Source organism: Macrosteles quadrilineatus, unplaced genomic scaffold (genome assembly GCF_028750875.1).
Source record: "Macrosteles quadrilineatus isolate MER2022 unplaced genomic scaffold, UCM_ALF_1.0 Scaffold_8__2_contigs__length_117827958, whole genome shotgun sequence".
NCBI lineage: Eukaryota > Metazoa > Arthropoda > Insecta > Hemiptera > Cicadellidae > Macrosteles > Macrosteles quadrilineatus.
The window spans coordinates 56,219,709-56,243,320 of NW_026542601.1; the positions used below are offsets into that span (position 1 = coordinate 56,219,709).

A 23,612-nucleotide genomic window follows, 5' to 3' on the forward strand; every position below is an offset into this window, starting at 1 on the left:
GTTGATTTAGATCATCTTGTCTCTTGGTCCTAGTCTTATTCTTCAATCTAGACTGAACTCTTGAACGGATTTCATGTTTTAAGCATCCTCTAAATACATCATCCCTATTTCGAGCGTAGTAGTGTCCATACACTTAGCCTCACTACAAGTTGAGTTGAGAGAAAAATTATGGCCCTTTCATAGCCCCCATAGACTTTCCTTTGACTTCTATATAGATGACAACCAGAATGTTATGAAGACATTTCTTACTTTAATTATATTTTAATATTGTTTTTAAAACGTTTTTATTAGCTCGCTTTCTTGTCAGGTACAAATTTTGCAATCAATTTTATACTAAGTTCCCGATGAGCTAGAGACTTGAAACTTGAAACATAGCTCACAAATGGATGACAATGCAATACAGTAGAACCCCTCATATCCGGCCTTGGTTTTACCGGTCCTCTGTTTATCCGGCCCCTTCCAGGAAGCCAATATCAACATTTTTTTCTCACACCTTACAGACGTTTAGATACAAGCACTAGTCTTTGTGACTGCTTAAGTCGTAAAATAAATTGTTCTCATTATTTATCTGTTTGATAATACATTTATTTGCTGAGTCACTATACTCAGTTGAGCTAGTAGGCCTAACCTCTGATCAGTTGGCTGATTATTTCCAAAGTGGGTTTAGTACAGTACAGTACGAGTACATTAATTTTTGGGGAATGTTGCTGAAAGTCAACAGTCCCGGAAGATCAAATAATTTATACCTGTGCCGCTAGGTCAAAAACTACAATGTTTGCAGTGTCTGTAGATCAAAAGTCCCAGTAAGTCAAATAGTACAGTCCGAGCTAAAAACGTGGTCTATGTTAAAGCAATTGACTTATTGGGAATTTGACCTAATGCAACAGCAGTTTTAATATAACGAAATACGGTAAAATACAAGTTCAGTTTCGCTGAGTCAACAGTGCCGGAAGATCAAAAGCAATAAAAGTGAACGTCGATTCAGTGTAAAGTAGACCTCCTGCAACGCATACTACACCAACAAAACCTGCTTTTAGTTACTTCGTGTTTTGTCATAATTAGAATAGAGCTAAAATTATCATATTTGGTACATAGCTTATCTATTAATGCTTCTTGCCAACTGTTTGGTCAACACTGTAAATAGGTATAGTTTATGTAATGAAAAGCCTTTTGTCAAAATTTGTGGCATAAAATACACGCAAGGACGATCTGAAAATTTCTGGTTATTATATACGTTTGTAAAAGGAGATCCATTTAATTGTAGAACTATTTTATGAGTTATAATGTAGTCTACATATAAACTGTGTAAATGTATTACGCCTCGGAAGGGTTGAAACCTGTCCAAACTATCATATATATTATTAAAACGTAAATGGGTTTTTTTCACGATTCTGAATAAATCAGACGATGGATTTTCATTAGTTTTGTGTTGAAAGAAAGACAATTTTGAGAACTAGGGAATGTCAAAGCCATAATTATAATTAATGGTCCCAGTTTTTTTAGAAATTAAGTTTTAATTTTTAAAAAGTCTAGCAGCCGACGCTAACCTTCTAAGCTAGCTTTTAGTACAATATAATTTGCTTAACATAACAGATGTAAACATTCAGCATTTGTGACACAAATTCAGCATTTGGAAACAAATTTAAAGACATATTTAGAGTTGACTTATTTATACTATGTGTAATGCTGACCATTGATACATTCAATTCTTAGGTATGAGGATGCAGATTAATTAAATATGCATAGTAAAATAGTAGGATGTTCAAATTATTTTTTAAAGGAATCTTTGTAATCATTGATTTGTTTTAGTCCCATATAATTTGTTTTAACTAACAACTGGTTGAATGTAATATTGTTCTATATAACTATTAGGTTTTTGGCGAATTTCCCATAAAGGGAATAAGCTATTACCGTAGTACTTATGGTAACACCTGGACCCAGGACCGATTTAATTTTTCGTTTTGAGGTCCCTAGAGGCCAAAAACACCATCCGTTCAAATTCATACATACAGGGTGATCAACTCTAGGAGGCCACCATTGGGAAATCGGAAACGGTAGGAATTAGAAAAAACTTGTAATGCGGGACATTCTTTTATTTTTTGTGGCAGTTAAAAATATGATTTTAGTTTTTTTATCATGTTTTAGGATATAATATGCAATTTAAAAACTTTTTTAGCCTTGACATTTTTTCGATAAACCCACTCGTTTAGGAGTACAGCCTATGGAAAAATGACTTCCGGTGTACATTTTACATCATTTACCTCCTAAACGAGTAAGTTTAGAGCAAAATTGCAAAAAGTAAATTAGTCTTAGAATTGCATCTACATTTCTACTATAAAGATAGTAGACTAAAGATACTAGACTATAAAATAAAAGGTTTTCCACTTTTCAAGTTTGCCGCCAGTTTTTAAATAATATAATTCATATTTTTAATGAATTTTATGGTCTTTTTTGGAATGTGGATGCAGTTGTAAGACTTTTTTACTCTTCGCATTTTTTCTATAAACTTACTTGTTTAGGAGCTACATGATGTAAAATGTACACCGGGAGTCATTTTTTCATAGGCTGTACTCCTAAACGAGTGGGTTTATCGAAAAAATGTCAAGGCTAAAAAAGTTTTTAAATTGCCTATTCTATCCGAAAACATGCTAAAATATAGGGTGTTCCATGAGAAATTTTCAATTTGGCTGCCATTTTGGAAAATGGTGGGTGAGTTAAAAAAAACTAAAATCATATTTTTAACTGTCACAAAAAATAAAGGAATGTCCCCCATTTTAAGTTTTCTCTAATTCTTACCGTTTCCGATATCCCAATGGTGGCCTCCTTGAGTTGATCACTCTGTATAGCCTATATTTATTTATTTATATATTTTTCCCGGGGGGAACCCCAGGACCCCCCAGGCCCCCGGTGACCCCCCCCCCCAAAATATATGTCTGGGACCGCCCTTGTCTTCTTTACCTATAAAACACATGGGATACAGCCTTTCTTCACTGATCACGTAATGCGTGATTTTCTATAAAGTCTTGGAAAAATAAAAGTTAAAATAGATAGAATACAGGTGTACTGTATGTGGTTTACACACAAATATTCATCAAACTGTGTGATATTTTGTAATTGCAATGAACAATTTGAGAGTATCGTATTGTTTAAGTCGATGAAAATCTCTGTTGATCCTGTTTTACAAGCAAACCAAAAAGATACAGTAGTCACCACTCTATGCGACATATTCTAACCAGAAAAATTGTAATCGTATGATTCTATAAGCATTGGTAGGATTGCAAAGTACTACACAAACATCATTTCAAGGGTAATAACAGTCACAATTTCCGCTGACTTTAAAAGAGTCAACTAAACTATTATAATAATGGACACACAACTAAATGGAACAACTAATGGAAATTCTCACGATGTACATTCGTTCGATATAAGCATTGAGTATACACGTCAGTACATACGTGTATACCCAATGATATAAGCAACGGTTCTTGCAATTTATTGCTTATTGTTTTTTAGAGTTGTTTTCGGACTGATTCTGTTTTCGGACTTACTCACACTCGTATAAGGTTTTCCACGTTTGTCATTGATAATGTAGCCATGTTGCTTTGAAATGGCGACCATACAAATGTATGCATTTAAAGCCAAGTATGAATGGAGATGAGTGTGGGATGAGTGGAGCGATCTTTTTGTCCTGTTTGTGACTAAGGCCGACATAATCCTTAGACACAGCTGTTAATTAATAGTGCATACAGTCAATTAATAGCAGCAGAGGTCAAGTTTGGTATCAAATTAAAGGTTTTATTCATAAAAATACATTGCCGCAAACCCAAACTCAAACGATGATGATGATAATAACGTTATTTATGTCGCTAAAACGTATCGTTTGAAATTTAGCAGCTGAAAATAAGTGAAATAGAAAAGGTTTTGGTTAAATCCATCAAATTGTAATTGGACACTAGTAAATACTAGTGCACTTGTTGCTACCTCCCCCCTTCGGTTTCATGTATTCCTCTCAATCAGTTCAAACCTAGGAGTATTAAACCAATAAAACGATATAATCATAAACAATAACTGGTCTCCTAGTTATATAACCAAACAGTAAAGCAAATACCCCCGTCACAGCAAACCTGCAGACTTAGCGAATTTCCATCTTCCTGATTGGATTTAAACTAAAATGTCCCCTAAAAATATCACATTTATTCCCTATTTAAACAGAATAAGTTTAATGAGTACTTAGGTTTGCTGCAACAGGGAGGGTAAAAAAGTTTTTTTAATGTAAAATATTAAAAGGTACTGTGGTTTAGTAAGAAATTAATGTATTTTCCAAATTTGATCAAAATATGTTCATAAACAAGCAAACTACAACAGTTGACTTATTCTCCATAAGAATAACATGGGAATTTTAAAATTACAATTTTTTTGAATTTTCTCCGTAACAATCAGGCGCATAATAATGCTTCAATATACTAAATTATTTGTTTTTTTAAGCTCTACAAAATGGTTTAAAAATAAATTGTGAAATTTTGTGTTTTTAGGGTCAAAAATGGGAAAAACCTATTTTTACCCCATAAAACCCCCCATAAACCCCCGTTCCCATAGTCCGATCATGCTGGTTCGCGAACTCATTCAAGTTTATCCCGCCTTACACCTTTAAACCAAATTTTATCATAATTTATTTTTGTAAAAAAATACAACCGACTTCAAATGCTCTAAAAAGAATGAAATAATTTCAATAAAGTAAACTTTTGTATTAGGCAAGCTCACGTATTTTAAGTTGGCGCGGCTCTATGATGATTTTTGATACAAAATTGAAAGAGGGTGTCCATATTGCAGGTGACTATCTATAACTAAAGGCGTTAATCTGCATGTCTTTCTCATAGTTATGCGTTAAGTGTTATTTTATTACCGTAATCAGAGATCGGCATTATAGTGGTATTAACGGCTTCTTTTCCCTATCATAATATCAAACTAAATTATTTTCCTATTCATATAGAACATTTGTGTGTGTTATTTTTATAATGCATTTATTCTGAAGTAAACATAAAATACAAGAAAATATTTCCTTTAATATATAAACAAAACTGTTCAGTATGTTTTTTTATATATTTATGTTATCCAGCTACAATTTATTGATTTTCAAAACACACACACAATATTTAATTTCAATCATATTTGCAGTTTGAGCCGCGCCAACTTGAAATACGTGAGCTTGCCTAATACAAAAGTTTACTTTATTGAAATTATTTCATTCTTTTTAGAGCATTTGAAGTCGGTTGTATTTTTTTACAAAAATAAATTATTTCATGATTTTTAGTGACTGTATAATTTTTTATATATTAATTACTTGAGGATTTTTGATAAGCAAAACTGTTTGAAACAATCAAAAGTTCCACAGAACAATCATTAGTCACCTGTTCAGGTTACATAATCAATGGGTATGAAAATAAACAACTTTAGATATTCCTTAAGAAAGAAAGAGTTGTCCAATACATTAGGCCTAGTGAAAAACTAATTGTCTTTTCTAGATACATTGAAATGTCAGACATCATCGTTTCCTGCAATCGGTGTACTTCTAAATGTACTATAATCTACATTATAAAAAGAAATACAGTAACGTCTCAAGCCTTTTGGAACAATATGAAAGTTATTCCTCAGCTACCAGCACTAAAAAATCTCTCAAAAGTGGAAAATTGGTTGTTAACACCATAGTACCTTTGGAAAATATTATATGAAAGATTGGTTCAGCTAAATGTGGTGTAAGTCATGTAGGGGATTTTGTTTGCTCAAGATATAGCCTAGTCGAAATTGCAAATCATCTTCCTCTAGGACTTTCCGAAGCAGGCATAATAGTATTGATATGATATAGTAACTGGGTAGAGAATATCAATAAACATTCCACATCTGCAAATGCATGTTTAGTAATTAAAATATTTAACACTTTTAAGACAATTGACGATTATGTACTTAAGTCAGAATATTCAATACTAAAAACAGAATTACTGTATACACAAATCTGGTCAAACGTTAAAATACATTTTTTATAGTAACCAAAACAAAATGCATTTTTCTCAAAGAAATTCATTTAGGCTCCATGGCAAGAAATAGTTTATTGATCAATATGAAGCAACTGTTTCATGAAGAATTGTCTGTAGCTTCATTTAAATGGTTTCAACTAACAGCTGTAGGAATGTTATTATTATTTATTGCCTTCTCTGCACAAATGTAAACAATCTGCACAAATGTAAACAAAATAAATGTTGAATATTTAAGGTTTTCAGAATTTTTCACCGAAACAAATATTATACTTAAACATAATATATAAGGTACCAAATAGAAACTCTCCTGGTTATTTTGGTGGTGGAACCACACTGATCGGTAAAAGAATCACAGAGAAATTGGTGAACATACATAGAAAAAAAAAAACATCGCCACAAACAAATTGAGAACCTCCTCCTTTTGTTGGTAGTGGGGAAGTCGGTTAAAAATCGGACAAAAATTACTCAAGTTATCGTGCGGATGGACATATATATACATATATATACATTTATATATATATATATATATATATAAATTTGAACGAATGGTGTTTTTGGCCTCTGGGGACATCAAAATGAAAAAGTAAATCGGTCCCGGGCTTAGGTCTTACCATGAGACCTACGGTAATAGCTACTTCCCTATAGGGAAATTCGCTAAAATCATGAAAATAACCCTAAAATAATAGAAACAAAATGTTGTCTACACTAGCGATCAGTGTGTGTACATGAACTAGATGCAAAAAACAAGCTTCAAAATTTACAATGGGATGAGGAGTCTATTAAACATTAATGTTACCTAATTAATGTTAAATCCTCCTAGATTCAAACCTGAAACACCCAGATCGAAACCCGCCTGTCGTTATTTTACCATCGCCTTTTTTTTATATTTTTCAAAAAAGAAAGATTATATTGATTTACTTTGGATTTTAAAAATGTTAACGTTTTATTTTGGTAAAGATTTATGGTGATACGTAAATATTGTGGTGTAGTAAAGTATATTATATTGTAGTTAAGTGTTAAATTTTGAAATTTTAGGGTGAATCGAGATGAGTCTTTTTTTATAACATGGGTCTCTCCTACCTTAACATACATACCAAGTTTCATAAACATCGGTTGGAAAAGTGCAAAGATAAATATTTGTATGTAAAAAATACAAAATGGTGGATATCTGGTTAATGAAACGATTTCGGAAAAAATGTTATCCTTGATTTTCTGTTTATTTTGACCCAAGGAATTACTAGGTAAAGTATCTCCCCGCTTATTTTTAACACCCTGTTTATGATGTATTCTTATAAGTGAAAAATGTAAGCTGGTAATACAGAAAGATGTTTTATAAATAATATGAATGTACTGGTGATCTGTATATTCATCTTTTTCTTGTTCTTAGGACTGTAAATTAAAAGTCCACTCAGCAGTCGCATCGTACGATGTAGTTCTTTCCATGCGTTGCGAAATGCTAAATTTGCCGTCCTCTTCAACCCAAGTTATCTATTGAACCACTGATTGTAAAAAATTCAAAAAAAATATATTTTACGCATCACACTTTTGGCTACAACTTTGCCACAGACAAAACCTCTCTAACCCAAAAACAAAAAAAAATCTCGCATGCTAACTTTTTTATGTTAGAAATCACGATTTAAAACTATTTCACCATACATATCAATTTTTATTAATTAGATCGGTAAATAGTTAAAAGTTCCAACAAAATAGTCATCGAGTAGGACTCACCAAGAAGCTCTGTGCCAATTTTAAAAATTTTAGCACAACTTTAAGTACACCAAAACGGGAAATTATTGAAGTCATGCGTCGAGAGGACTAACGTTGTTTTTAACCGATTATACTTTTGACCTTCCGGCACTGTTGACTCAGCGAAACTGAACTTATATTTTATCTTATTTCGTTATATTAAAACTGCTGTTGCATTAGCTCAAATTCCCAATAAGTCAATTGCTTAAACATAAACCACGTTTTTAGCTCGGACTGTACTATTTGACTTACTGGGATTTTTGATCTACAGACACTGCAAACATTGTAGTTTTTGACCTAGCGGTACAGGTATAAATTATTTGACCTTCCGGGACTGTTGACATTCTGCAACGCGTCCAATTTTTGTATTTCACAAAATGGAATGTTGAGTAGAAATGCAAGTACCATTTAAGTCCTAATGATCTTTAAGTACAATTTATTGTCATTTTTACCTCCATTTAATATGTTTTGTTACCTGGAATCATAATACTTGTAGCCTACATTCATTACTTACAGTAATGACTTTAACCTACAAATATTTTTTCCCTTTTTACAAACATGTTTATTTTTCTAAAAATGATCTTAGAACAGAATTAAATGATACTTTTGATTGCATATATTGATTACCTATTATTATTAGGTATGAATTGTCATTTTCATAGTAGGTTGGTTTATCCGGCCAAATCGTTATCCGGCCAGGGGCTTGGTCCCGTGGTGGCCGGATATGAGGGGTTCTACTGTATTATACAATTTAATTTTCATATTTCCCTTGGGCTACGCCCCACGGGCTTGTTTTTATTAATCGCTTTCTTGAAATTTTGATACTTCCCCAAGAGCTAGAGACTTGAAACTTGAAACATAGCTCACAAATGGATGACAATGCAATATTATATCATTTAATTTTCATACCCTTGGGCTACGCCCCATGGGCTTGTTTTTATTAGCTCGCTAGTAGCTTTCTTACAAATTTTGATATCAATTTTAAACGATGTTCCCGATGAGCTAGAGACTTGAAATTTGAAACATAGCTCACAAATGGATGACAATGCAATATTATATAATTTAATTTTCATATTTCCCTTGGGCTACGCCCCATGGGCTTCCAATTCCATGTTTACATTTTGAAATAATGTAAATATATCAGTTAATTTAAGTCAGCTGTAAATACTTAAATTTGACAGTTCGAAGAGCAGAGGTTAATAGGTACAGGTTATGCTCCCAAGAGATTCTTTACAAACTATTTTCAAAGAGATTCTTCTTATACAAACAAACATTTCAAAATAAAGATAAACAATCTGATTGCTGATATAAATGTGTTTGTTAATAATGTCATTTGTTATTTATTTATTATTCTATAAAGTAAACAATAAATTAAATAGATTGATATATTTATAGTTAGTTGGTAGGCCATACATTCAATCTAATACATAATTATATGAAAAGAAACTCAAATAAACCTTACATTTCCCACATGCCTCTGTCTTAACCTGATATAGATGCTTGAAATAGATTTAACATCCACACACATTCAAAACTAAAAAGTATAGAAAATAATTTATGAATAAAAAACTTTTTTAAAACAAAACGTTTTTAAACGCACTAAAAAGTAGAAAATAATTTATAAATATGTGGAGACTATAAATACTTGTAGGATTTAAAACGAAAAACGTTGGGTGCATGCAATTGATAATAATACGTTAGTTCAATAAGATGAAGGTAATTGTAAATGATCTATTGCATACACCCAACGTTTTTCGTTTTAAATCCTACAAGTATTTATACTCTCCACATATTTATAAATTATTTTCTACTTTTTAGTGCGTTTAAAAACGTCTTGTTTTAAAAACGTTTTTTTATTCATAAATTATTTAAGTACATTTCCCTCAATCTTCTTTACAGACCTGTGTCCCCTAATGTGAATGTCACTGACATGTGCTACTGTATTTGTTTAACTTGATAAACATATTTTAAGTCTTGAGCTTATGACATAAGTAGCAACTGAGTTCTTTGGAATACAGAAACGTAATGAGTTGGCACCACGTCTCACCTTTACCAATCTAAGCCAACCTTCGTTGAGTTCCTATTGTTTTGGAGGTTAATTTTACATTTTGGGATCTTATTCCAGATAAGTCTTGATGATTGTTGAATAAATTCAATACCTCTGTCAGTAAGTTGCTTGTTGTTTCAGTAAACGACAGGTCAAGAGGTCGTGCAGGAGGGCCAGCTACTGTGTGTGACGTCAGGTTGGTGGACTGGGAGGAGGGCAACTACAGGGTGAGAGACAAGCCCTTCCCTCGTGGCGAGATCGTCATCGGTAAGTTACAATTTGAAGACAAAGGGTTGTTGCTAATCCCTACGGATTAGCTATGGTTTGATGGATAGCTATGGTTGAGTTGAGAACCATAAAAAAATAGTTTCATTTAAGTATTTTTTACAAGATAGGAGTTCACTATGGCCATTGCAAAATGGTAGATTTTCACAAAAGAAAACTTTCTTTGACATCTTTTTGTGTTTTTGTAAGATGGCCAAAAGACTCAAGAGGTTCAATGGTGAGGACTTCCATCCTGGACTGGGTTCAAATCATACTAATCACCAATAAATAATCTTAGCTATGTGAAATGTCATGGTCAGGAGGTCTGGACCCCATCTTTAGTTATAAGTCTTACTATTAAGTATTAATAGAAGACTATTAGTTTAGGAAAACTGTTGCTGCATTCAATTCTCTCTGCAACGTCTTAAAGTAGTTGAATTTACCCTGGCAAACATTATTGACACAAGCATTATTTATTTTTAATTAAATGCAAACTAAATAATTTGATGAAGTGCAAACTACGTTTTTTTTAGTTTTAACTGTGGTACACACTGCCTTAGAATATCCAATATTTCTATACCCAGTACTCAGAACGTCTTACATTTATAGGTGGCGACAACATTTCCCCAGGTTATTATAAGAACTCAGAAAAGACTGAGGAAGATTTCTTTGAGGAAGACGGAAAAAGGTGGTTCAGAACAGGAGACATTGGAGAAATTCATGAAGACGGAGTGCTCAAAATTATTGGTGAGTTAAGTTGTCATATGTTATAAGTTATAACAAGTAAATTGTCAATTAATTTTTCATTATTCAGGTGGGTATTGGGATGAATTTTGTTTGTCTCACACTTTTTTGTTGGATTTTTTTGCTGATAAATGTGTTATAAGAGTGACTTAACTTTGCTGAAGACAATTCTTTTTTCCTAGCTTACCTTGTTCTTTTTTTAATCGTTAATTGACTATGTATCAACAATATTATGTTGTTTAGTACAATATTGTATTAGTACAATACAATATTTACACTTGTTCTTATTTTTTACATTTAATTTATTTTTCTACAGTTTTTTTTTTGCCCCTTCAATATTTAAATTGCTTGTAATCATATAAAATGGTTATAAGCCACATTTGTTACTGTTTAAGAAGTAGGAAATATATTTTTGTACAGTTAATAGTTCACACTGACTCAAGACCAAGATAAAGATGGAAAAGACAATTAGTATTGAAAGAAATGCTGCGGACAAGCCTTTTTTTTTAGGCTTATGCAGTTTGGTATTGTAAATTCATTGTATATGTGCTGTACTAAGTAATAAATAAATAAAATAAATAAAAAATAGTCTTAAAGACAACAATATTTTATGTCTTATATGTACAAAATATCAAAATGCAAGAAGAAAATTAGTCAATTGTATTAATTAATATTAGGCCTAATATAATACTGTATAGACAAGAAGAAACTGTTACTTGTTTGTTTACAAACAGTATAGAGTTTAAACATATCACTTTTAAAGATTTGTCAATGATTTTTGGTCAATTTCAAAACTAAATAACCTTTTCAAGCATCTTAACTCGTTTAATATGCGAACAATGAATTTTGAAACGTTTCCCATCATTTTTCCTTTTATAAAATAAAACTGAAGAAGAAAGTGAAAATAGTAGGCTGAAAGTCCTTTAATTATGTGGATGAATAATTAGTTATAGTGTAGCTTGACACAAAATCTGTGCACAGAAAATCAATTCACAAACTGTGTTTGTGTTGACAGACCGCAAGAAGGACCTAGTGAAGCTACAAGCAGGAGAGTACGTCAGTCTGGGCAAGGTGGAGGCGGAACTGAAGACATGTCCTCTGGTGGAGAACATCTGTGTGTACGGAGACGCCAGCAAGGATCACGTAGTGGCTCTGGTCATGCCTAACCCTCAACACCTGCAGGCGCTGGCTGTACAGCTGGGCAAGTCTGAGGATCTGTCATTCAACCAGCTGTGTGCGGACAAGGAGATGGAGGAGGCAGTGGTCGTTCAGTTGGCTGCTCACGGCAAGAAATGTGAGTTAAACTGCTAAACTACCTTGTATATCTTCCTTAGGGACCAGGTGAAGACTTTTTGTAATGTTAAGAATCCTTTTGAAAAAAGGGATACCATCCATTTTCATACCTAATGTGGAGAGTGAATTCCGCGATAACTCGAGCAAAAATGATCCGATTTTGATGAAATTTGGTACAAACATGTAAACCTACATTTATTCGAACGAGTTCGCGATCCAGCATAATCGGACCATGGGAACAGGGGTTTATGGGGGGTTTTATGGGGTAAAAATGGGGTTTTCCAATTTTTGACCCTAAAAACATAAAATTTTTCCCAACCATTTTGTAGAGCTTAAAAAAAGAAATAATTTAGTATATTGAAGCATTGTTGTATGCTTAACGATCACGGAGAAAATTTAAAAAAAAATGCAAATTTAAAATTCCCATGTTATTCTTATGGAGAAAATGAAAACTGTTGTAGTTTACTTGTTTATGGATATATGTTGATCAAATTTGGCAAACTTATTTATTTCATCCTATACTATTGTTGTTTGGTCAAAAAACACTGTTTACCTTCCCCGTAGCAGCAAACCTAAGCACTCGTTATATCTAATGTTATTTAAATTGGGAATAATGTCTTATTTATGGAAGTATTTTAGTAAATATGTAATCAGACAAGTTGAAATTCGCTTAGTCTGCAGATTTGCTGCGGCGGGGGTATTATTGTGTATTTATAACCCCTGTACTTAACATTTTCCTTAGCTAATTAATTAAAATCAATATCTTTTTGTAAAATACCTTAACAGCTCCTTGGCTATCTTTGTCTATGTCTATGTCTATGTCTAGTAACAAGTAAATCATGTTTAGGTCAGTTTCTAAATAGCTGCTGCCAAACAGAACTGTAGAAGTAAAGTCCTCTCTTAAATTTATTAAAACAAGATGGAAACATTACGACAACATCTACACACTAAGCATTACTGGACATCATATTTTATTGCTAAATAGGCTTAAGAAAATTGTATATACGTAGTAAAGTATGGGATGTCTACTTTCAGTGTTCGAAATCAGTGCTTATGTCTTTGTGGGTCTTTGAGCATTGTTTTTAAATAGAACACGAGGTGTTAGCCCGTCCTACGTACGGGAATTCAGTAGTAAGTTAAAACCGTGTACAATTCAGATCAGCTAGTTTACACATAAAAGACAAAGTTTCTTGCAGTTTTAATGTGAAAAATCATCTTGTAAACAAATGTTGTGTGACCAAATATGTCTTTATTCCATCATAGGCCTATACGATATGCATTTTAAATCCGATAATTCTACAATAAAACAGCAATTCTGCAATTTTTACGATGTGAAAAGCGTTGAAGTGAGATTAGCAGCCGATTCGCACAGACGCACACTGATTATAAGTAGCCTACAGTAGAGAGAGTATCTTTTAATCTATGGTAATAGCACAGCCACCCAGGTGGCTGTGGTAATAGTCAATTGAGAAGTGTATTGACCTAGTCAACGATACCACCTTCCATAGCATACCTGCCTCTTCCATAATTATTATCACCACAATACAACTACTATACACAATTTCCAGTAGGTCTGAATAGAAACGACCTAAATAAAACGATAATATCCAATAAAATTCACAGTACACATAATTTAACTTTGGTGTCCTAACATCATAACTAATCGTCACACCTATCCTTTATATCAATTTCACTGCATTGATTGCTAAATAAATAAGCGTAAACAAAGAAAAGTAAACAAAATATCAGTTTGTTTTGAAACAGCTGTTTGGTTCAAATAACATTCATTTGAAAAAAAGAACTGGTCACATGTAGCACGAATATAAAAAGTAAACACGCTAGTAAATCTAATGACGTAATTGTCAATGTTTATTATTCATACCGTTATCAGTTCTATCCTTGATAATTAATTACCCACCCTCATTGAATAAATGTACATCGTAATGTCCCATATTAGTTAATTTAAACTACAATATATTCATAGTTGAAATAAAAGTTATATTTTCACACTTGAACTCAATTTCACACAACTGAACACGATTTCATAAACGGATGGTTTGTCTAATTGCAGTATCCTAGGTCAATGTTGACGTTGTGTTCAATATATGTCATCCATCTGTTTACTTTGTATAAAACCCGGCTGAGGTTGTGGTGGTAATTTAAAATCGTGATTCCTGATTATTCCATCTTCTTTTTATGACATCAATATTTCCGGGCCTAATCCAAACAAAGTTAAAGCAGACAAACATTAATTGTAAACAAAAAGCTACCATGAAGAATTAAAACATGTAAACATTGTTATTTTTCTAATCTTTCCTTGAAAAGTGTAGCAGTAAAATAATTTGCATTTATCCTTTTTTATTAAGACTCGTGTACAGAGCCTCAATTTGTACTGTGGTTTAATTAATTTTGGTTAAAACTGTGGTCTAATTATCTCTACTAATCTTACTTATTTCCTATAATCAATGACAAATATAAAATAACCTCGTAGTTCCATAGTTTATATTTAACCAGCTGTTAGTTAAAACAAATTATATTGCTCTAAAACCAATTAATCGAAGATTACAAAGATTGCTTTGAAAATAATTTGAACATCCTAGTATTTTACTATGTATATTTAACTATCTTACAGAAGAATTGAACGTATCAATGATTAGCATTACACATAGTATAAATAAGTCAACCCTAAGTACCGGTATATCTTTACATTTTTATCCTAATGCTGAATTTGTGACACAAAAGCTGAATGTTTACAGCTGTTATGTTAAGCAAATTATTTTATGCCAAAAGCTAGTTTAAAATCTTAGCGTCGGCTGCTAGACTTTTTAAAAATTAAAACTTAATTTCAAAAAACTGGGACCCTAAACTTAAATTATGGCTTCGACATTCCCTAGTTCACAAAATTATCTTTCTTATAACACAAAAATCATGAAAATCCGTCGAGTGGTTGATTCAGAATCGTGAAATGAAAAAACACTGTTTCGTTTTAATATTATAGACGAGGTGTAAGCCCGTGCTACGTACGGGAGTAGTCAGTTAAAACGGTTTAGGCCTATAATTCAGAACAGCTAGTTTACACGTATAAAGAAAATTTTTATTGCAGCCTACAGTAGAATGAGTAATTATCAATTGAGAAGTGTATAGGCCTAGTCAATGATATCACCTTCCATCGCATACCTACCTCTTCCATAATCAATATTTACCACAATACAATTACTCATACTATACACAATTTCCAGTAGGTCTGAGTTGAAACTCCCTAAAATAAAACAAAAACATCCAATAAATTTCACAGTACACATAATTATAACGTTGGTGTCATGACATCATTAAACGAATCGTCCACACACATCCTTTATGTCAATTTCACTGCACCAATTGCTAAATAAATAAGTTTAAACAACGAAAAGTAAACACAACAACATATTAGTTTGTTTTGTAAACAGCTGAGTCAAAAAAAAAATATTCATTTGAACAAAAGAACTGGTCACATGTTGAAGGAATTTAAAAAGTAAAAACGCTAGTAAAGCTAGTGACGTAATTGTCTATGTTTATTATCTATCCCGTTATCAGTACCAATATCCTTGATAATTATACCACCCTCATTGAATCAATGTACATCGTAATCCCCCATATTCATTTATTTAAACTATAAAAAATTCAGCGCCTCCAAATGTAACCACAACTAAACACACGCCAAACAACTTTTTTAGATTTCATAAAAGGATGTTTAGTCTAATTGCAGTATCCTAGGTCAATGATGACGTTGTGTTCAATTTATGGCATTCATCTGTATATCTTTGGATAACACCCGTCTGAGGTTGTGGTGGTAATTTAAAATCATATTCCTGAGGATTCTTGATCTCCATCTTTATGACATCAATATTTCCGGGCCTAATCCAAACAAAGTTCAAGCATTCAAAAACATTGATTGTAAACAAAAAGCTGCCAAGACGAATTAAAACATGTAAAAATTGTGATTTTCCTACCCTTTCCAAAAAAGATGAGCAGTAAAATAATTTGCAAATCTTTTTCATTTTTTCACATCGATGGTGTTACTTTTCTCGGTGGTCTACTAATCTTACCTATTTCTAATAATCAATGACAAAATCAGAGTAAATAACCTCATAGTTCTAATAGAGCATTTTTATTTAACCAGCTGTTAGTTAAAACAAATTATATTGCTCTAAAACAAATCGAAGATTACAAAGATTGCTTTAAAAAATAATTTGAACATCCTAGTATTTTACTATGTATATTAAATTAATCTGTCATCCTCTTACAAAAGAATTGAACGTATCAATGATTAGCATTACACATAGTATAAATAAGTCAACCCTCAGTATGTTTTTACATTTTTATTTATGTTTTTATCCAAATGCTGAATTTGTGACACAAAAGCTGAATGTTTACAGCTGTTATGTTAAGCAAATTATTTTATGCCAAAAGCTAGTTTAGAATCTTAGCGTCGGCTGCTAGACTTTTAAAAAATTAAAACTTAATTTCTAAAAAACTGGGACCCTAAACTTATGGCTTCGACATTCCCTAGTTCTCAAAATTATCTTTTCTTTATTTCAACACAAAAATCATGAAAATCCGTCGAGTGGTTGATTCAGAATCGTGAAATAAAAAAACACTGTTTCGTTTTAATATTATAGATAATTAGGAGAGCCTCTTACAGGGTTTGATACTACAAAAATTAGTCTCCTTAATTTTTGATTGTTGATTAAACATTAAAGAGCTACTAATTGAGATGTTAACCTCCGGATTACCAAATAATAATAATAATACCCCTCCGCAGCAAACCTGCAGACTAAGCGAATTTACATTTACCCAGCTTGATTTATAATCAAATATTCCCTAAAAGTTTTCAGATTTATTTCCTTTTTAAATAACATTAATTTTAGTGAGTACTTAGGTTTGCTGCTTCGGGGAAGATATTGAGGTGTGTTTTTTAATAAAATGTTGATAGCTTAGTATGAAATAAACAAAATTGCCAAATTTGATTACAATATGTCCGTAAGTAAACTACAACAGTTTATTTATTCTCCGTAAGAATAACATGGGAATTTTAAATTTAAAACTTTTTAAATTATCTCCGTGACCGTTGGGCATACAACAACACTTAAATATACAAAATTATTTATTTTTTTAAGCTCTACAAAATAGTTTGGAGAGAAATTATGAAACTTTGTGTTTTAGGGTCAAAAATGAGAAAAATCAATTTTTACCCCATAAAACCCCCGTTCCCATAGTCCACTTATGCTGGTTCGCGAACTCGTTCCAATAAACGTAGGTTTACACGTTTGTACCAAATTTCATCAAAATCGGATCATTTTTGCTCGATTTATCGCGCTAACGGACATATATATATGAATTTGAACGGATAGTATTTTTGGCCTCTGGGGACCTCAAAACAAAAAAGTAAATTGGTCTCGGGTCTAGGTCTTACCATGAGACCTACAGTAATAGCTTATTCCCTATATGGGAAATTCGCTAAAAAGGTTTAAATACCTGCTATTAAGCAATCCATTCGATTGCAGTCGCAAATAGTTTCGGATCATTGATCCATCATCAGGCGGTAGGTACAAGTACTTCCTTTCTTCATATGAAGAGAATGAATTATCAGGCTATGTTTTGTCTTTTTTATAGTGTATTTGTGTGTTTTTGACCCCTGTACTCAAAATTGTCCTTAGCTAAAAAAAAATCACACATTTAACACATAAATAAATAAACATAGACCATTCATTCCGAATCATCCTTATTCACAGAAAATAGCCGCCTACAACAGTTTTGTCCACCGATTACTAACAGTAACAGTATCAATGAACGAAACAGATTACAGCGAAGAAGTAAATACAATAAAATATGTAGCTATAGCAAATGGTATCCAAGTATTAAAATTGACAAACTCATTTCCAAACACAAAAATAAACCCGCAACCAAAAAACCAAACACATTCATCTCTGTAAAATATGGCAATTACATGAGCAATAAAATATAAAACGCTTTTGGCAAAAAACAATATCACAGTATCCTTCAGACCAGAAAATAAACAAATAAACTAGGTTCATAGTTAAAGGAACACGACCCTACGACAACGCAATCTTTTGATAAATCAGGCATATACAAGATCAACTGTACCGATTGTACTAAGTATTACATCGGACAAACAGCACGTTCCTTTACAAAACTTTTCAAAGAACATCTACCAAAAGCGTCAACAACGCACCAAATATCATATTTTGCCGAGCATTTGGTTTCCCAAGGCCACAACTATAATAGTTCGGCCGCTTAGAAAACAACCTGCGCGCTAATGCTAAACCAATGCTGGAGGAGGTCGCTTTCTAAGCGGCCGAACTATACACTAACTAGCAATATGAATATTCTACATTTTTCTAGTGACAGATTTAAATTTAACACATTGGTGGAATGTGATATACAAGGCAGTCAGTAATTTAATAATCAGGCGAGTATGATATATAAAAGGCTGTAAAATCCGACCACCAAAATGTGTTAAATGATCAACTCTTATTCTCGTTGAATTTTATGTATGACACAGCAATAAAAATATTGGAGAGGGGAAATGTAATAGACATAACGTAACCTATGTGGTGTGGTGATAGATAAGATAATAGACGTACACCCTACTGTATTGACCACCCGCAGTCTGGAGTCTGGACTCAAAACACCGCTGGGTTAGTGTCGTCTGTTACAACTGATCAGTTACCTACCATAAATGTTTTTCCGTGTTCGTATCAAGTTGTGGAAATGTTTATTTATTTATTTATGTGTTAAATGTGACGCTCTTCATATGAAGAAAGGAAGTTCTTGTACCGCCTGATGATGGATCAATATGATCCGAAACTAGTTAGGATAGGATGGGTTGCTTGAAAGCAGATATTTAAACCTTTTTATTATTAAAGAGCTACAGTTAACATCTCCAGAATCCTTGGTTATAGTGCTTGCTTTCATATCCGAAGGTTATCTTGCAAAGAGAAAATTGCACAAAATTGTTGTTTGACTTGTTTATTTTGTATAAGTATCAAATAAATATAAACATGGGAAAGGGATATTAGTTGTGTGCCCAATATCAAAGGATTTGACTTGTAAACCTTATTTAAGTAAACTTGTATTTTATCAATAATTTATTTTTTAAGAGTATAAAGTGCGCTGTCGCATGACTACCAATCTCTTGACATCCAAAGCTTGTAGAAAGACAACGTTTCTTGCAGTTACTGTACTTTTAGACATGATGAGATTTGAATGTCATGCAACAGTCGAATAGCTTATATTGGACGTCGTGAGACAGTTCAAAGACTAAATTTTGGACGTCGTATAACACTCCCTGCATAGGTTACTTAATACTTACAGTTACAACACTCCTCAAAGTCTATGGGAACTTCTCTATGGTTTTTCTAGTATATTACAAATGTTAAAAGTATCTTATAAAAGAGCAATAACTTTGTTTCTTTGAACACCCAGTGTATTTATTTTAACTTTGCATTTGTCTTCTTAATTTTAAACAATTACGGCACTTAAATTTAATTCACTTTTGCTGTTTGTTGACAGGCAAACTGGAGAGATTCGAGATCCCAACAGCAGTTAAGCTTTGTACCGAGGTTTGGTCCCCGGATATGGGACTGGTCACTGCCGCATTCAAACTCAAGAGGAAGGACATTCAGGAGCGATATCAACACGAGATCAACCGAATGTACTCCTCATGATCAGCCCTCCCTCTCCCTGCAGACTGTACAATTGTATATTAAAGAATCTCTCTTCGTGTATACATAATAGTATTAATTTTTTTTTTTTTGTAGTCGTACCGTACTGTATTGTATTGGGTTTATTTTATACGGTTTTATTTTTCTTTTGTACTGATACAATAAGACTTGTAAATAGCTTTCTTAGAATGTATAGCTGATGGCGCAAACGTCTACGGCTGCTAAAGCAGCACTGTATATATATATATATCTTCTTAATTTATAATTATTGTTAGGTAATTGTTTACACTTTTAGATTAACTCTACTTATACATCACATTGTTTTTCTGTATTTTTTAAATTGCAGTTTTGTATAATCGTTGGCTTGTTAAGACATAATTTTAAAAATTTTAATGTGAATCTGTTAGTCAATGTTAAAAAAGCATTATAGGATGTAATATATCTAACTGGATCATCAAATGTGATAAATGGTTTCAACTGTCGTCAAAAGATGGTTTGCTTGAAAAATGTGATGCACTTTGACTACCAAGTAGCCAAAACAGTTGGGGGATTTCAACAATGTGTTTTTTGTTATCAGAGCTAGGCCTAAATTTGAGGCTATTTCATGTTGGCAGTAATGATTGAGCTCATTCAGACCTATCAATGTCTTTACAAAGGTTGTGATGTACCATATTATGTGTTAGATGTTGATTTGCAAAGTTGTCTGATTTGAATATCGTTCTGAAATATTCGGATTCTGCACTGGGCAAGTTGTATATACCGATGTATTTTGTGAAATTTTATAGCATAAATATCATGTATTTTCCTGGTTTGCTCCTGTCAAAAAGTTCCAAAGAAACGACAAACTTTGTTGTTAAGCAATCAATGATATTATCTTTGATTCTATGTTGAAATCAAACTGAAAATACAACATTCATGTATTCTTGGCTTGTTTTAATTTACCTATCTATTCTAAAAGGGACAGGGATTCAAATTGCTGCACAAGAGTTTTTTTTTATATTACACTGCAAGGCTGGGATGTAGGTGTTTACAGTATGAACTTAATTAATAGTTTCATATGAGTACTGTAAACAACTTCCCAGATGAGTTTGTCACACTACCAGCAGCAAATATACAGGGTAAGAAAAATTCAACCCATGCTTACAATCAAAACACTATTTAACTAGTGGTGAGAATCACCGAATGAAAACTACCGAATCAATCAGTTTTTGTTGCCAAACAGATGAATTCTGTTAAATAATTCTTATTGAGCGATTCAGTGATTTGCTTATAAAAATGAAATCTAGTCTTCTAATGTGAAGGATAATTCGAATATCAAGAAAAAAAAAACGGTTTACTAACGCGCCTATCAACTAGCAGTCCAAATATTATTGACCAACTATAGGTCGGCCGCTTAGAAAACGACCTCCTCCAGCATTGGTTTAGCATTAGCGCGCAGGTCGTTTTCTAAGCGGCCGAACTATACCAACTTACTGGATGAGAGTACTAGATGGATGAGTAGAGTATAATAAATGTTATAATAAATATGAAAGTTTGTGTGTTTGTTTGTTTGAAGTTCAATCACACATTAACTACTGGGCGGATTAGGCTGAAATTTGGCATGATTATTATATAGCCCACATTCCCGATTAACATATAGGCATATTCTTATCTCAAAAATCCTGTCGGGCTCTGCCCCAGTGGCTCTGTAGTTCCCCATGTTAACCTTATGAGTGTTCATATTTAAAGGGAATAAAAGAATTTAGTCAGCTGTTTCAAATTAAAAAGTTGGTTCTATGGTATGCAAAAGCATTAAAAGTTATAATTATAAGATTTACCAACAGGGTGCAGCACTATTACTTTTTTTACATTTATGGAAAAAGCTAATTTAAACTAAGAAACAACAAAAAACTATGATATGCAATGAGAACTGCCAAAGTGGGATTGTTTAGTTACTTTTATGTTTTTAATTTCATGAATCATTTGTGATATTTTGCGAATCTTTAATAATTTATTTTTCTCTATTGTGTAAGTGAAGGGGTAGAATATTATGGTTATGGTAGATGTGTAATACTATAGTATACCGTAAATTTAAAGAAGCAAATTTTATCAAATCGTGTCCTTCCCCATTGCAAACGCAAAGCTTCAGTATAGCTGCAATAAGCATTTTATACTTATATGCCAATCCCATACGAAGGACGGGTACTCTGCTATTAAAAAAATATTTTAATAATCTATACAATAGTGGTCGTCAGTGAAAGTGATTCATGTTCAAACTAACTAAATATTAGCATTGCTGCGGTGGGTGAGTCTATTACATGCGGGGGAGGTACCTTTGCAGCCTGTAGCATTGTTGTAGCATAATGGAAAACTAATTGGGTAAATTCCCATACTCCAGCTGACTTTACTGGTCCTGAAAAATAAAGCGATTAGGAATAATTAAAATGAGTAGGAGGTGGCAAAACTAAAAGGATTAGCTAAAATTAGGAGTACCTCATACTGTTGATTCCTGTTGTTCCAGCCATATTGAAGAAGTGAAGTCATGTGACACAGTGGACTTCCCAGGTGACTCTTGATTTGAGGTAGTGGGGTATGGCAGCAAATTTGAATACTGGTATAGGATGGATAGGTAAACTGGCTGTATGTCTTGGGGAAATAAAATGAAATTATTCTGGTCAAGTAAAGGGGATTAAAATAAAATGGTTTTGAAACTGAAACAAATCTGGCCTTAACGGGTCCCTCTATGTAAACAACGATCTTCTGATCTAAAACGAGAACATAAAGCAGCTGCTTATTATGTAGTGTGGCAAATATATTGTTAATGAGACTAATTTCTAATAGCATTAGTACAACTGTTTTTGTGCAAACTTTTTCTAACTGTTTAAAATGGGTACATTTAAAGCCAATAATATTTTTAATTTCAATAAATTCAGTTGATATTTGATTTTGCCTAGATTGATTTTTCACATTTAACATCCTTAGAGCAGTTCACACAAAAAACCAACTTGTGCCGTGTGCCGAAACTGAGGTTAAGCAGGATTGTGATTATGAATGATTGATTGCAAAAACTTCTAGGAGTGTCGTTGAGACTATTTACGAGTTGAATACTCTACTTTATCTACAAAAGTTTTTTAATTACTAACAATCCCTACTCATAACTTCTAAGAGAGATTGAGTTTTCGTTTATAACCTCTCGTTGCCCCTCACAGTGATTCAATGAATTATTGTATGAAACACTAATGCACCACTTATTAACAAATAAATTGGTCTAAACAGCTGATTAGTTGATGTTCAAAGCATTACAATAAATTTTACTACTTTCTCAATCCTTGGCCCTCATTGGTCCCTTGTTTACATGTTTTAATTACCCTTGTTGTTAAGTAAGTAAACAATGCTGTTATGTGAATCTTTTCAATTCTAAGAACTGAACTGAAACGGCTACTTTAAGAAACATTCGTAGGTAAAAACGAAATTGAAGAAAACCATTAACCCTAGCAGTGGCCCAAGGCCCCACTGGAAAAACAGGCCATGCTGTAGGATCCATGACGTCACACTAGTGGATACATTTAATTGATAAATTCATTGCCATCGCCATTCCCATATGTTTTAGGTAAATGAACAAGCTGGCTGTTTGTAAGATTTTAATGGTAAGAGTTTAGTACAACTATTCACCACTGTGACGTAGTGTTGCGCTGCAGCATGGCCTGTTTTTCTAGTGGGGCCTTGAGTGGCCATGAATGTTAGAAGTGAGTAATGGCCAACCCATTTTGGTGATTTTGCAGA

The 23,612-nt window shown here is 32.8% G+C and overlaps 1 protein-coding gene across 2 annotated transcripts in view; it reads left to right on the forward strand.

Annotated features, from left to right (window-relative positions):
* Nucleotides 1–20,772, forward strand: part of LOC128999728 (fatty acid CoA ligase Acsl3) — a 70,100-nt gene extending 49,328 nt beyond the window's left edge. For both annotated transcript variants that reach the window (XM_054426378.1, XM_054426377.1), the window contains exons 10-13: nucleotides 9,967–10,092; nucleotides 10,699–10,836; nucleotides 11,849–12,127; nucleotides 19,699–20,772. In XM_054426378.1, coding sequence (XP_054282353.1) covers nucleotides 9,967–10,092; nucleotides 10,699–10,836; nucleotides 11,849–12,127; nucleotides 19,699–19,853 — 698 coding nt within the window. In that variant the 3' untranslated portion in view covers nucleotides 19,854–20,772. The remainder of the gene's footprint in view (nucleotides 1–9,966; nucleotides 10,093–10,698; nucleotides 10,837–11,848; nucleotides 12,128–19,698) is intronic.
* Nucleotides 20,773–23,612: the final 2,840 nt, after the last annotated feature.